The 12,195-nt window shown below is 42.1% G+C and overlaps 1 protein-coding gene across 4 annotated transcripts in view; it reads left to right on the top strand.

Annotated features, from left to right (window-relative positions):
* Positions 1-10,356, top strand: part of LOC311133706 (calcium-dependent secretion activator 1) — a gene marked incomplete at its 5' end in the record, with an annotated part of 153,962 nt that extends 143,606 nt beyond the window's left edge. For 3 of the 4 annotated variants that reach the window (XM_084167243.1, XM_084167242.1, XM_084167244.1), the window contains 9 exons: positions 203-344; positions 3,137-3,292; positions 3,544-3,691; positions 3,801-3,875; positions 4,039-4,122; positions 4,266-4,298; positions 4,668-4,775; positions 8,426-8,530; positions 9,008-10,356. In XM_084167243.1, the coding sequence (XP_084023369.1) occupies positions 203-344; positions 3,137-3,292; positions 3,544-3,691; positions 3,801-3,875; positions 4,039-4,122; positions 4,266-4,298; positions 4,668-4,775; positions 8,426-8,530; positions 9,008-9,184 (1,028 nt within the window). In that variant the 3' untranslated portion in view covers positions 9,185-10,356. Of the gene's footprint in view, positions 1-202; positions 345-1,669; positions 1,835-3,136; positions 3,293-3,543; positions 3,692-3,800; positions 3,876-4,038; positions 4,123-4,265; positions 4,299-4,667; positions 4,776-8,425; positions 8,531-9,007 lie in introns of all 4 variants that reach the window. The other variant, XM_084167241.1, reaches the window with a different exon arrangement.
* Between the last annotated feature and the right edge of the window lie 1,839 nt (positions 10,357-12,195).

Here is a 12,195-nt window from a genome sequence, read left to right as displayed (position 1 = left end):
TCAGACCAGATTCTTTTCAAAAACACATACTGTTCTGTGCCACACTAACACTGCTTGGTCCTGCCCCTCTGTGACGTTTAGGTTATAATATCAATACTGTATTCTCTCTCTCCCTCTTCTGCCTAGATCACTGCCCCTCTGTGATGTTTATTAACAATATAGCTATAATCTCTTTATTCTCTCTCTCTTCTTCTGCTTCTAGATCATCTGTGCAACGGGAAATTCCACAAACACCTGCAGGACCTCTATGCTCCCCTGGTGGTTAGATATGTGGACCTGATGGAGTCCTCCATCGCTCAGTCTATCACCAGGGGGTGTGAGGGAGAGTCCTGGGTGCCTGTAAAGTAAGGAACTGTCCCTCCTCTCACTAACTGTCTGCTCTTTAGGATGGCTGGAGAGAGACACTCCAACAAAACTAATATACTTCATGTTGTTCACTCCTTATTGAAATTTGACTGTCTCATCACACTCATTTACATTTTAGTCATTTAGCAGACGCTCTTATCCAGAGCGACTTACAGTTAGTGAATACATATTTTTTTTATACTGGCCCCCCGTGGGAATCGAACCCACAACCCTGGCGTTGCAAACGCCATGCTCTATCAACTGAGCTACATCCCTGCCGGCCATTCCCTCCCCTACCCTGGGCCAATTGTGCGCCGCCCATGAGTCTCCCGGTCGCGGCCGGCTGCGACAGAGCCTGGATTCGAACCAGGATCTCTAGTGGCACAGTTAGCACTGCGATGCAGTGCCTTAGACCACTGCGCCACTCAGTCAGAGCAATTTAAGGAGAGTTATAGATAAGGAGTTTCTTTTCTGATAAGGAAAACATATCCCGATAGGCATTAATATAACTTTTATTAGGATACATAGGCCTTGGAAATGAGTTATTCCAACTTCAGAAACAAATTCAACCTGAATATGATGGTATGACTCATAAGGTATTATTAAAAAATATTAGTTTTGTCATCAGAAGCTCCAAGCTTTAGCGGATATTGCTCTGTAAAATTGCAAAAGTGCAAGAGGGCGATACTGTGCCACATTCGTGACCCTCATCATGATTAGGTCACATGTAGTTTAGTTGAAGTCAATCTCCAAAATGTCCATCCTTTTTGTTTTATGGACTAACCTTCATAGTGTGTGCTTTGAAATGTCGCTAAGGACAGAAGCTGTCCAGTGTATTTAGTGTTGCTAATTTGCTCTTTTTCACTTTATAAGTAATGCTTATTGATTTGTCATGTCATTTATATTTTGCTTTGCTTTCTTCATAAAGGAAGCTCTTTACGAAGCTCTAAACCTCAAAGGAAAATGCATATTTCTAGACTATAGGTCTTATTTTTATATAACTTTGCAGTTTTGTCTAACTGCTGCTTTTATACTGTATGTGTCTCTGTGTCTCTGAAATCCACCGCTTATTCTAAATGTAGTAGGTCCTCTTTTTCTATGTGCTTCAGAAAAAAAACTGCTTCTCTAACTGTTGGTCTTGTTTACGTGTGCCATTTACATACTATGTATCATGTCAGAAGAGGTTTCTTTGTGTGACTTTTCCTCTTGTGTTCTGGATTTGATTACTTTTACTGTACAGTGTCACATGGCTTTGATCTGCAGCAGTGTCTACATTACCACTGTTATGGATTTATTTTGTTCTTTTTGTCTGTCTCTTCTGCAGGAGCTTAACAAGTAATCTGCCCAATGTGAATCTCCAAATACCAAATGTCAACCTCCAAATTCCCAAAGTACCAAATCTGCCGCCAGTAGCAGGACTATCAGTTAACCTTCCAACAATGCCTAGTTTTTCCACCCCGTCATGGATGGCTGCTATCTATGTCCCTGAGTGTGTATTCAACTAGTTCACCTTAGATTTATGTGCATCAGCAACGTGTTGCCTTGGTATGAAGATGTCCCCTAGGTCCCCATGTCACAGGTCATTGACAATTGAAGACCATCAAATTAAAATATTGATTTACATTTTGAAGTGTCTCTGCCAACAACCTGCTTAGACATTATGTAAGGGAAGATACCTTTTTTCTCAACTACATAGGCTAGTGCATGGCACGCACATTCCAGATAAGACTACTTTACCATTACGTTCCTCAAATCAAATCTGTGGTAAAAATTAAAGCGGTCTTTACCGATCCTTTCATGTTCATGCCAAGAGCACTGCTAGGGGGTTAAATACAGTAGTTTAGGCTTGTTTAGAGTTTAGACTTGTTTGTTCTTGAAATGAATGGCTGTCTGATGCCTTCTCATTTCCCCTCAACACGCATGCAGTTGAGCTGTGAGGTACAGAGATACAGATCCAAACCAAACTTATCTCTCACTGGAAGTTTTGGGCTTTGTTGCACTGAACTCTATTGCAACAGTGGACATAATTAATCTGGAATTTTCTGTCCAATGTGTATCTCTCCTCTCTCCAACAGTTTTCATAATTGCACTAGCTGTAGAGAATAAAGTAGTTAGTCCATACTGCTCATGAATAGTTGACTGTACCACTGATTGCTAATAGAATATACAGTTGAACATCCGAGCACCTTCAGACAGGACTGCATGGTGTGTTTAATAGCTACTATACTGTAGTATACCCACCCTGTACTACCAGCCTGAGGACATGGGGGGTGAGAGAGGGGGCTGCTCTTTAAGAGTTGTATTTTCTGTGATTGATCATGTATACCCAAAACAAATCAAGTTCAATAGAGATCAATTAAACCTATTTTTGAACACAAAATTATAGCCATTTTTCAAGGCACACCTTCCCTTACCTCTCTCCTCCCCCGCTCTGTGTAGACACAAGTCAGTGTGTAAGATATCTGCAGTGACTATCCTGCATGATCCCACTTCACACCTAAAGGGTTAATAATAACCATGTGCTACAGCATGGTTATTTCAGTGTTGAAGTCAACCCTGACCTTTTATTTCCCCCATACACTGACTGTCTGTCTAAAGAGATGAGCTGATATTTATAAGTTGAGTTAATAAGAAGGACATTACTCTGGAACAGTCGGTCGGTGTGTGGTCAGAATAAAGGACCTTTGACCCCAGTGTTGAGGTGTGGAGGACCAGCATCCTCCTTTACCCCCCCCTGACCCCTCCGTCTTCTATGACCTTTGCCCTCTGACCTGTTTGTGTTTGGATGCAGCAATGGCTCTGGGACATCAGAGGACCTGTTTTGGAAGCTGGAGGCGCTGCAGACCTTCATCAGGGACCTGCACTGGCCCGAGGAGGAGTTCGCCAAACACCTGGAGAACCGCATGAAGCTCATGTCCAGCGACATGATCGAGAACTGCGTCAAACGGTGTGTGTGTGTGTGGGGGGGGGGGGGGTCAGTGTGTGGGGTCAGTGTGTGTGTGTTTCTGTATGTTTGTATTTCTCTGTGTTGTGTTGGTATCAGTGTAATGTGGGTGTCAGTGTTGGGGTGTGTGTGTGTGCAGTGTTGTGTCGTGTTGGTGTTGATGTGTGTCTCTCGATCATGTGGCTGGACATGAGCCTCTGCCTCAAACAAAATATGATACATTACATGGAGATGTTCCCTGATGTGTATTGCAGCACTAGGATGGCATTTGAGTCCAAGCTGGCAAAGAGCAGCAGGGGAACAGACTTCCGCATCTCCGCAGCAATATGCACCATGTTCAATGTGATGGTGGACGCGAAGGACCAGTCCGCCAAGCTGTGTGCCATGGAGATGGGCCAGGAGGTACGAATGTGGCGCAAAGGTTCTGGGTTCAATTCCCACAAGGAATCACATGCACTTTTGAAAATGTAGCACCCAAATAGATGAACTGTGTGTTATTTTGGTCTTTCAGAAACAGTACCACGCCCAAATAGATGAACTGATTGAGGAGAGTGTGAAGGACATGATCCAACTCATGGTGGCTAAGGTACACTTCTTTCTTCTTCCTAATGATACGTGACTCATATTGTGGTTGGCCTCATAGTGCTTTGTGGTGCTAGAAAAGAAGAACAAGGTGATTTGTGGTCTGGGATAGATCTTGTTGTTAGTTGTTTGTTTATTTGTTGTTTGTGTGTCTCACTTCTTCTCAGTTTGTGGTTATTCTGGAGGCCCTGTTGGCCAAGATCTCCCGATACGATGAAGGCACTCTCTTCTCATCTTTCATGTCGTTCACGGTAAGACTAGGCTTCTCTACTGTATCTCCTCCAATATCGTGGCAGATGGAACGATGTTTCTGTCAATTATTCTAGTTATATTGGTGACTGTGCAAATGATGCAATTCTCATCTTTTCTTGTCACAATCTGTCTGTAATTTCAGGTGAAAGCTGCGTCAAAGTATGTTGATGTCCCTGTAAGTGTGCTGCAGTCCCAGTTGATCTCTGTAAAATGTCAAACCAGTAAAGCTATGTGATCTGAAAGGAAGTACATATAATTTAATACATTCTTATGTGTTTGGGGTGATTTTACTGTACTGTGCAGAGCAGATACATTTTTGTCCCATAACCCCTTTCCTCTGCCCCTCCCAACCCTGCCTCTATGTATTTTCTTTAGTACTTTTTACTGTGTGAGTAGGTATATAGTACATTATATCATTATTTCATTTCATAGTTTTCAATATTTTATTCATAAAGTTTTCCATATTCTTTAGTATATTTTCAATAAATGTTTACATAATACAAATGACAGATTTACAATGTCTCTGTTTCTGTTGTGTTTGCAGAAGCCTGGGATGGATGTTGCTGACGGTTACGTGACCTGTGTTCGCCACTCTCAGGACATCCTGCGAGATAAGGTCAATGAGGAGGTGTATATAGAAAGGTTATTTGATGTAAGTAAGATGCCATCTCCTCCTGACCAATAGGAAGGGGGGTTTCCAAAATGTGGCAAAACAATTGTGACAGAGAAGGGATATGATATGTCACATTTTGAGACCAGGGGCTGTGTGTATACCTTCCACAGCCTGGTACAAAAGAGGCTTGTGTTTTATTATCTTCTTCTAGTGGCTTTTCTACTCTGTCTTTTCTTCTTCCTCTGCTGCTGCCCACTGTATTCTGGTGTGCATTGCCACAGTGCTTTTGGACCTTTGGGAATTGGTTGGATCCCTTTTGTTTACAAGCAAAGAATCCAAACAAGCACCATCAGGCAGGATTATCGAAAGCAGTGCTCTCTGGGTAAAGAAAGATATGGGATTATGTACAGATAATCTAATTCACTCCAACACTAGGATACATAATAACTAACCCAAATAATATATAGTACTTTACAATACAGATGTCAGATCTGAATTTGTTGATTATAATTAATGGACATTTTTGTAGGGGTTGATAGATTTTTCATAAGGAAAAATCAAGCCTGAAATGTCAAAGTGGAAATTACAAACTTCAGAAGCCTTTTTAAACCTCAAACACTCTAAAAGGTTTAAATGTCATGCATTGCAGGAACGTTCTCCTGCAACAGGGTGATAAAATTAAGATTCTACATCTGTACACGTTCATGTTTGAATCGGTCAGGCAAAAGCGAGGGATATGAGAGCACTGTCTTACAAGCACATAATCCTTATGTGGTACATTTGAAATAATGTGTCCACCATTTTCGTGAGGTGTACTACAGTGATGTGTGTCTACTTCAAACCCCTGAAATGTATAAACTGTACAGTATTGTGGTGCACAGATGTGTGTGTGTGTGTTGGCTTTGTGTGTCTGAGAGGTGTGCGGTACAGTGATTCAGTATGTGTATTGGTTGTTTATTAGTGTGTTTGAGAGGTATTATTCGTGCAATAGAATTCTGTTCCTGCGCTGTCACTGTGTGTGTTGGCTTTGTGTGTTTGAGAGGTGTGCTGTATGTGCTAGAGTGGTGTGTGTTTTGTGCTTGAGAGGTGTGTAGTACTATTGTGAAGTATGTTTGCTTTGGTCTTTGAAGTCAACACTGGCTGTCCCTGTCTGTCTCTTGTTTTTACACTGCTGAACAGTACCACCTCCACCTCCCTACTGTTTCTGATGTGTGGCTGTTAGTATAGCTGCTTCTGACCTGGCCCTACCCGGCACTACCATGTTTGACTGTTTACGTCTTTTGAGCTGTGGATGTTTTGGTTGCAACAGTGTTTAACTTTGTATTTCCGTTAGTGTCTGACGATTAGATTGGTGGTTTTATAAACATTATTATTTCTCCTAATGCTATTATATTACATCCATCTCTTTGCATGTATCGGCAAAACTCCCGAATGCTGCATCTCTCTCTCGCTCTCTCTCTTTCTATCTTTCACTTATTCATTTTAAAAAAATTACTTTTTTTCTCTCTCTCAATTCTTTCTTTCTTTCTTTCTTTCTTTCTTTCTTTCTTTCTTTCTTTCTTTCTTTCTTTCTTTCTTTCTTTCTTTCTTTCTTTCTTTCTTTCTTTCTTTATTAACCCCATAACTCCTGCCGCCTCCTCTCTCTTCAAAAAGTGGCACTTATCTCTAATGTTGCATTGATTTAGCACATTATGTTGAATGGCATGATTTCAAGTCAAATAATCTTCCTGTGTACATCTTCTAGCATGACCCTTCTCCTCTTAGAGTTCTGCCTCAGTCCTACTACTATACTACCATACTACCATACTACCATACTACTACTGTATACTACCATACTAACATACTACCATACTACTACTGTATACTACCATACTAACATACTACCATACTACTACTGTATACTACCATACTAACATACTACCATACTACTACTGTATACTGCCATACTAACATACTACCATACTACTACTGTATACTACCATACTAACATACTACCATACTACTACTGTATACTACCATACTAACATACTACTATACTACCATACTACTGTATACAACCATACTAACATACTACCATACTACTACTGTATACTACCATACTAATATACTACCATACTACTATACTACTATACAACACATACAGCCAACCAATCTCTGCACACACAGACCCAGCAACCCACCCACCTGCCTTCCAGGTCTGCATGCACTGCACGCACTTAGGCTCAACTTGACTGTGTGAAGTGGACAGGCATCCATCCGCTGATATCTGACCTCAAGTGCCAATCAAAAACCTCCTGACCAACCAGTCATCTCTACAGGACAAACAAACCTGGGTCCAATCAAATTAGAGCTAGGACAATTAGACCAATCAAACCATCCAAAAACCAACCAAACCAAGTCCATTCCTGACCCTCCAGGCCCTCATTTCTGACCCTCCAGGCCCTCATTTCTGACCCTCCAGGCCCTCATTTCTGACCCTCCAGGCCCTCATTTCTGACCCTCCAGGCCCTCATTCCTGACCCTCCAGGCCCTCATTTCTGACCCTCCAGGCCCTCATTCCTGACCCTCCAGACCCTCAACCCTGACCTCCAGGCCCTCATTCCTGACCCTCCAGGCCCTCATTCCTGACCCTCCAGGCCCTCAACCCTGACCCTGCCTACTCACTCCACATTACTCAAAGTTTATCTTTTTTTCTGGACGTTCGAGGGAGGACGACTATTTCCTATCTTCCTTGGTTGATCACTCTTCTCTTGTTTGCTGTTCTCTTATAACTTGATCTCTGATATGAATCATCTAGATCAATCTTATCCTACACTCTGAATGAATGAAACTTTCTTCTGAAAAGGTATAAGAAAATAGCACAACTCTCTGCTCCTTGCCTGCCTAACGCTTTCCTCATTTTCTCATTATGATTTCATTTCCACAAATGATCGAGTTGAAACGACACTGTGGAGTTACAGTATGTAGAATGAATGTTCTAAGACATTGTCGTGTTGCTAATAGGCATTGAAGAGTCTTCATAGGGCTTTAGCGCTAGTCTAGAAGTACATTTGAAGGAAATAATTTACTTATTTAAATTCAGATACCCTTACAGTATACAAATGATGTATGGCATATTATGTTCAGTTTATTGAAAACCAGAGTAAGATTCTGTCCCTGAGTGTACTGGAGCCAGAATGTTTGTGCCAGAAAACATAAAATTTTTATAGTTTAATGTCTACTACTAATACTAATGTCTACTACTAGTATACCCTGGCAATGTATTAATCATTTCATTGTTTCCCTCAGATTTTCGTAGTGTCCTGCAGTGATTGGAGAAATGGGAATTATGAAATAATTAATGTGCTTTTTTCTGAAATAAGTATTTTATGCATGTTCAGTGTGTGCTTCTATTCACCACTGCAGAGTTGTGTGTTCTGTGTGTGTGTGTGTGTGTGTGTGTTTTGAAATGTCTGTCCCATCTTTCCTGGAGAATACTGAGAATGTTTGTGTGTGTTAAGTGTCAGAAAGTACTTCCGTATGTGTGTGTGCTTTGCTTGTAAGACGTGCGTATGTGTTCACTAGATAACATATCAAGCTACATCTTGATATGCAGAGAGCTCTAGTTTGCTTGAGTGTATGTGTTTGTGCTTGCTTTCATCTACCTGTGTGTGTTTTGCTGGAGAACGCTGTGTTTGTGTGTGTTGCAGCAATGGTACACAGCCACCATGAACCTACTGGGGACCTGGCTCACTGAGCGAATGGACCAGCAGCTCCATGTTTACCAGCTCAAGATCCTCATCAGGATCGTTAAGGTAACTCACTGGCAGGGGAGGAGTTAATAACCTGCACTGTAACCCAGGTACTGTAACTCACTGGCACCCCAGGGGTTAAAACTATTTTGACACTAGCGTCGCTTTATGTGATGGAAAGATGAGAATGTGATTGAAAGTATATGTTGAAAAATGTAGCTTAGTGGTGTGGTAGGGGTTATAGTGTGCTGGAGATGGGGTTTGGAGAGACCCTCATCTCTTCATAATCACTGTCATTGATTTCCATACCATGTAGTCTACCTCTAACTCGGTGAAACACGTTCTTTCTAGAGCCTTTAGTTACTTTCATTATTATCATCCTTCTTCTTCATCCCTCTTTACCGGCTAACCAATGTACTAATTAGCCATCCTTCTACTTCATCCATCTTTACCGGCTAACCAATGTACTAATTAACCATCCTTCTACTTTATCCATCTTTACCGGCTAACCAATGTACTAATTAATCATCCTCCTTGTAGAAAAAGTACCGTGACTTCCGTCTGCAGGGGGTGCTAGACTCCACCCTGAACAGTAAGATGTATGACACGGTGAGGAACAGACTGACCCTGGAGGAGGCCAACGCGTCCATGAAGGAGGGAGGCATGGGGGGCATCTCCATGAAGGACAGCGACGAAGAGGACGAAGACGACGACTAGAGCCCGGCACCACCCAACACCGGAACTGGCACCTCCCTTTACCCCCGTCTGACTCCTGTCTCCACACCCCACCCCCGACCCCCTCCTCTCACAACTTTTGACTTAGCCTGGTAACCAATGCATGTACCAACTCTGTTACTCACATATCCACTCAAGGACCTGTTTGTCAGCTCAAAATGCCCATGAAGGACCTGTAATAAACAATACAAATAGTAATTACTATACTGAGGAAACATGTTGAAAAAATAAACCATAATTGACAGTTTAGCTGTGTCATGCTGAAGATAGCACCGATGATATCTTTGTCTCATTGATTTCTAAATTCATTTCTATGTGTTCCTAAGCAATATGGAGTACCATTTGTTTGACAATGTTGAGTGAGATTATTAGGTGTGTCCCTGTCCAATGCAAACCTATATGGCGCTTCTTTGTCGTATTCTACATTCATTATAATGGTACATTTTCGTGACGATGAGTGTATGTACCCTTTTCTTTGTATTGTCTGTCTTTTAAGTGGATGCCAACTGCTTCAAACTGAAAATGACCCTCTGTATTTAAGTTCAAAGCTGTTTAGGATAAACATCTTCTCGTCTACTCACTCTACTCTCACCACCATAGTATGTTCTAGAACTTGCGTTTCGTCATCTGCGTCAATGCTCTGTGACTTCATAATCTCTCACCCTATCACTAACGAGACATCGTCCAGCAGCCATTTTGAACTAAAATGAGTGGGTATTCTAGAAATGCAATATTCTCATAGCTCCATTTTGATATCTTGTTGGAGATTATATTTTTATTTCTACGTTGTTGAAACGACCTTGAAACAGGTTCTACTCTATTTTAAATTGAGTTGCACTTTTACAGAGAAAAGAGCACTAAAAAGAAAATGTTTTTTTATTTACCTAAATTAAAGTTGGCCCGTCTTTTTTGTTTGATTCCGTAGTTGATTAGGATGAGCTGTGTGGCATTTCCTTGGGTCTCACTGTTGTTTTGTATATACAACGCTGTATATTGCATTCTGAGCCATCGCTGCATGCCTGTGGGTCCCCACCCTCTGAATGCTTTCTGTTTTCTGTGTGAAATTAGCTGGTGGATCATTCTTGCTTTTGCCTTATGAAAGTCAACAGTTGTAATATGCAAGAGCTGTGGCCTCTAAATAAAAATTACTGTACAAATACAAAGTTGTTTTCTGCTTTGTGTTATTTATATAATGTATGCCAATTACCTATTTAACCCAGGGAAAGGGGACGAGATGTTTTTAAATCTGCACACTGGGACAGAACAATGTACATAATGGTGAGGTTAGGTATAACTGTAAACCAACTACTGACAACCAACTACTGATATTGTTACCATAGAAAATAGAACTGACCTCCAAGCTCATCACTAAGCTAAGTCCCTGGGAATGAACACCACCCTCCGCAACTGGATCCTGGACTTCCTGACAGACCGCCCCCAGGTGGTGAGGGTAGGCAACAACACATCCGCCACGCTGACCCTCAACACGGGGCCCCTCAGGGGTAAATTCTTAATCACCTCCTATAATCCCTGTTCACCCACGACTGCGTGGCCACACACGACTCCAACACCATCATCAAGTTTGCAGATGACACAACGGTGGTGGGCCAGATCACCAACGACGATGAGACAGCCTATAGGGAGGTCAGAGACCTGGCAGTGTGGTGCCAGGACAACAACCTCTCCCTCAATGTGGGCAAGACAGAGGAGCTTATGATGGACTACAGGAAACGGAGGGCCGAACACGTCCCCATTCACATCGATGGGGCTGTAGTGGAGTGGGTCGAGAGCGTCAAGTTCCTCGGTGTCCACATTGCTAAGGACCTATCAAGGTCCAAACACACCAACACAGTTGTGAAGAAGGCACGACAACGCCTCTTCCCCCTCAAGAGGCTGAAAAGATTTGGCATGGGCCCTCAGATTCTCAAAAAGTTCTACAACTGCACCATTGAGAGCATTTTGACTAGCTGCATCACCATTTGGTATGGCAACTGCTCTGCATCCGACTGCAAGGCGCTACAGAGGGTAGTGTGTACGGCCCAGTACATCACTGGGGCTGAACTCCCTGCCATCCAGGACCTCTATACCAGGCGGTGTCAGAGGAAGGCCCTTAAAATTGTCAAAGACTCCAGCCACCCAAGTCATAGACTGTTCTTTCGGCTACCGCACAGCAAACGGTACTGGAGCGCCAAGTCTGGGACCAAAAGGCTCCTGAACAGCATCTACCCCCAAGCCATGACTGTTAAATAGTTAACCAAATAGTTACCCAGACTATTTGCATTTACCCTTTTTGCACAAACCCTTTTTGACTCTATGCACACACATTCAGTAAAGGTCCGTAGGTAAAATAACTGGGGAAGCCAATCCAGAAAAAAATGCCATATTACAACCTATGTGTTGTGATAATTGCATTATTTGCTCTATAATTAGTTAATATGCCTTGACACCGTGATATATAGGCCTAAGGCCGAGACAATAAGAAGACACAGTGGTAGAATAAATTCAACCACACATTTGTTTCATTACAAAACTGGAGAGTAACCTCTGTCTGGTGAAGTCCACAAAGCATATTGCATGTAACAAACAGTTACATGACCTACAGCATGGTCAAGCAAGGTTATGTTTCCGACATTTTTGGACTACTAAACAACTATTGATTTAGAACCACAGCGAGTTACCGCAAGTTGCAAAGAAAATAGGAGCTGCCTCCACTATTCCAGCACCATTTCAACTTCTACATTATCTAATCACCAATGCTTAGTCTAATACAGTGACAACAAAAATATACAAAAAATGATTTACTCCAATCAACGTAAGCTAAATATGATGTGGCTATCCATGGTACTGATTTCTGTGTGTTTGTGTGTGTGTGTGTGTGTGTTTGCAAGAAGAAAAAACATGTTGACTCACCCTATTTGTAGAGAAACACCAATGCCATCCTCCTCTTTCATGTTGCCTAAACGGTCTATGACTCTGTCATACAGTACATGCTT

Source organism: Coregonus lavaretus, assembly GCF_964263955.1.
Source record: "Coregonus lavaretus genome assembly, chromosome: 8".
Taxonomy (NCBI): domain Eukaryota; kingdom Metazoa; phylum Chordata; class Actinopteri; order Salmoniformes; family Salmonidae; genus Coregonus; species Coregonus lavaretus.
Note: the sequence above shows the minus strand (reverse complement) of the source record. Positions and strands in the feature narration are given on the sequence as shown.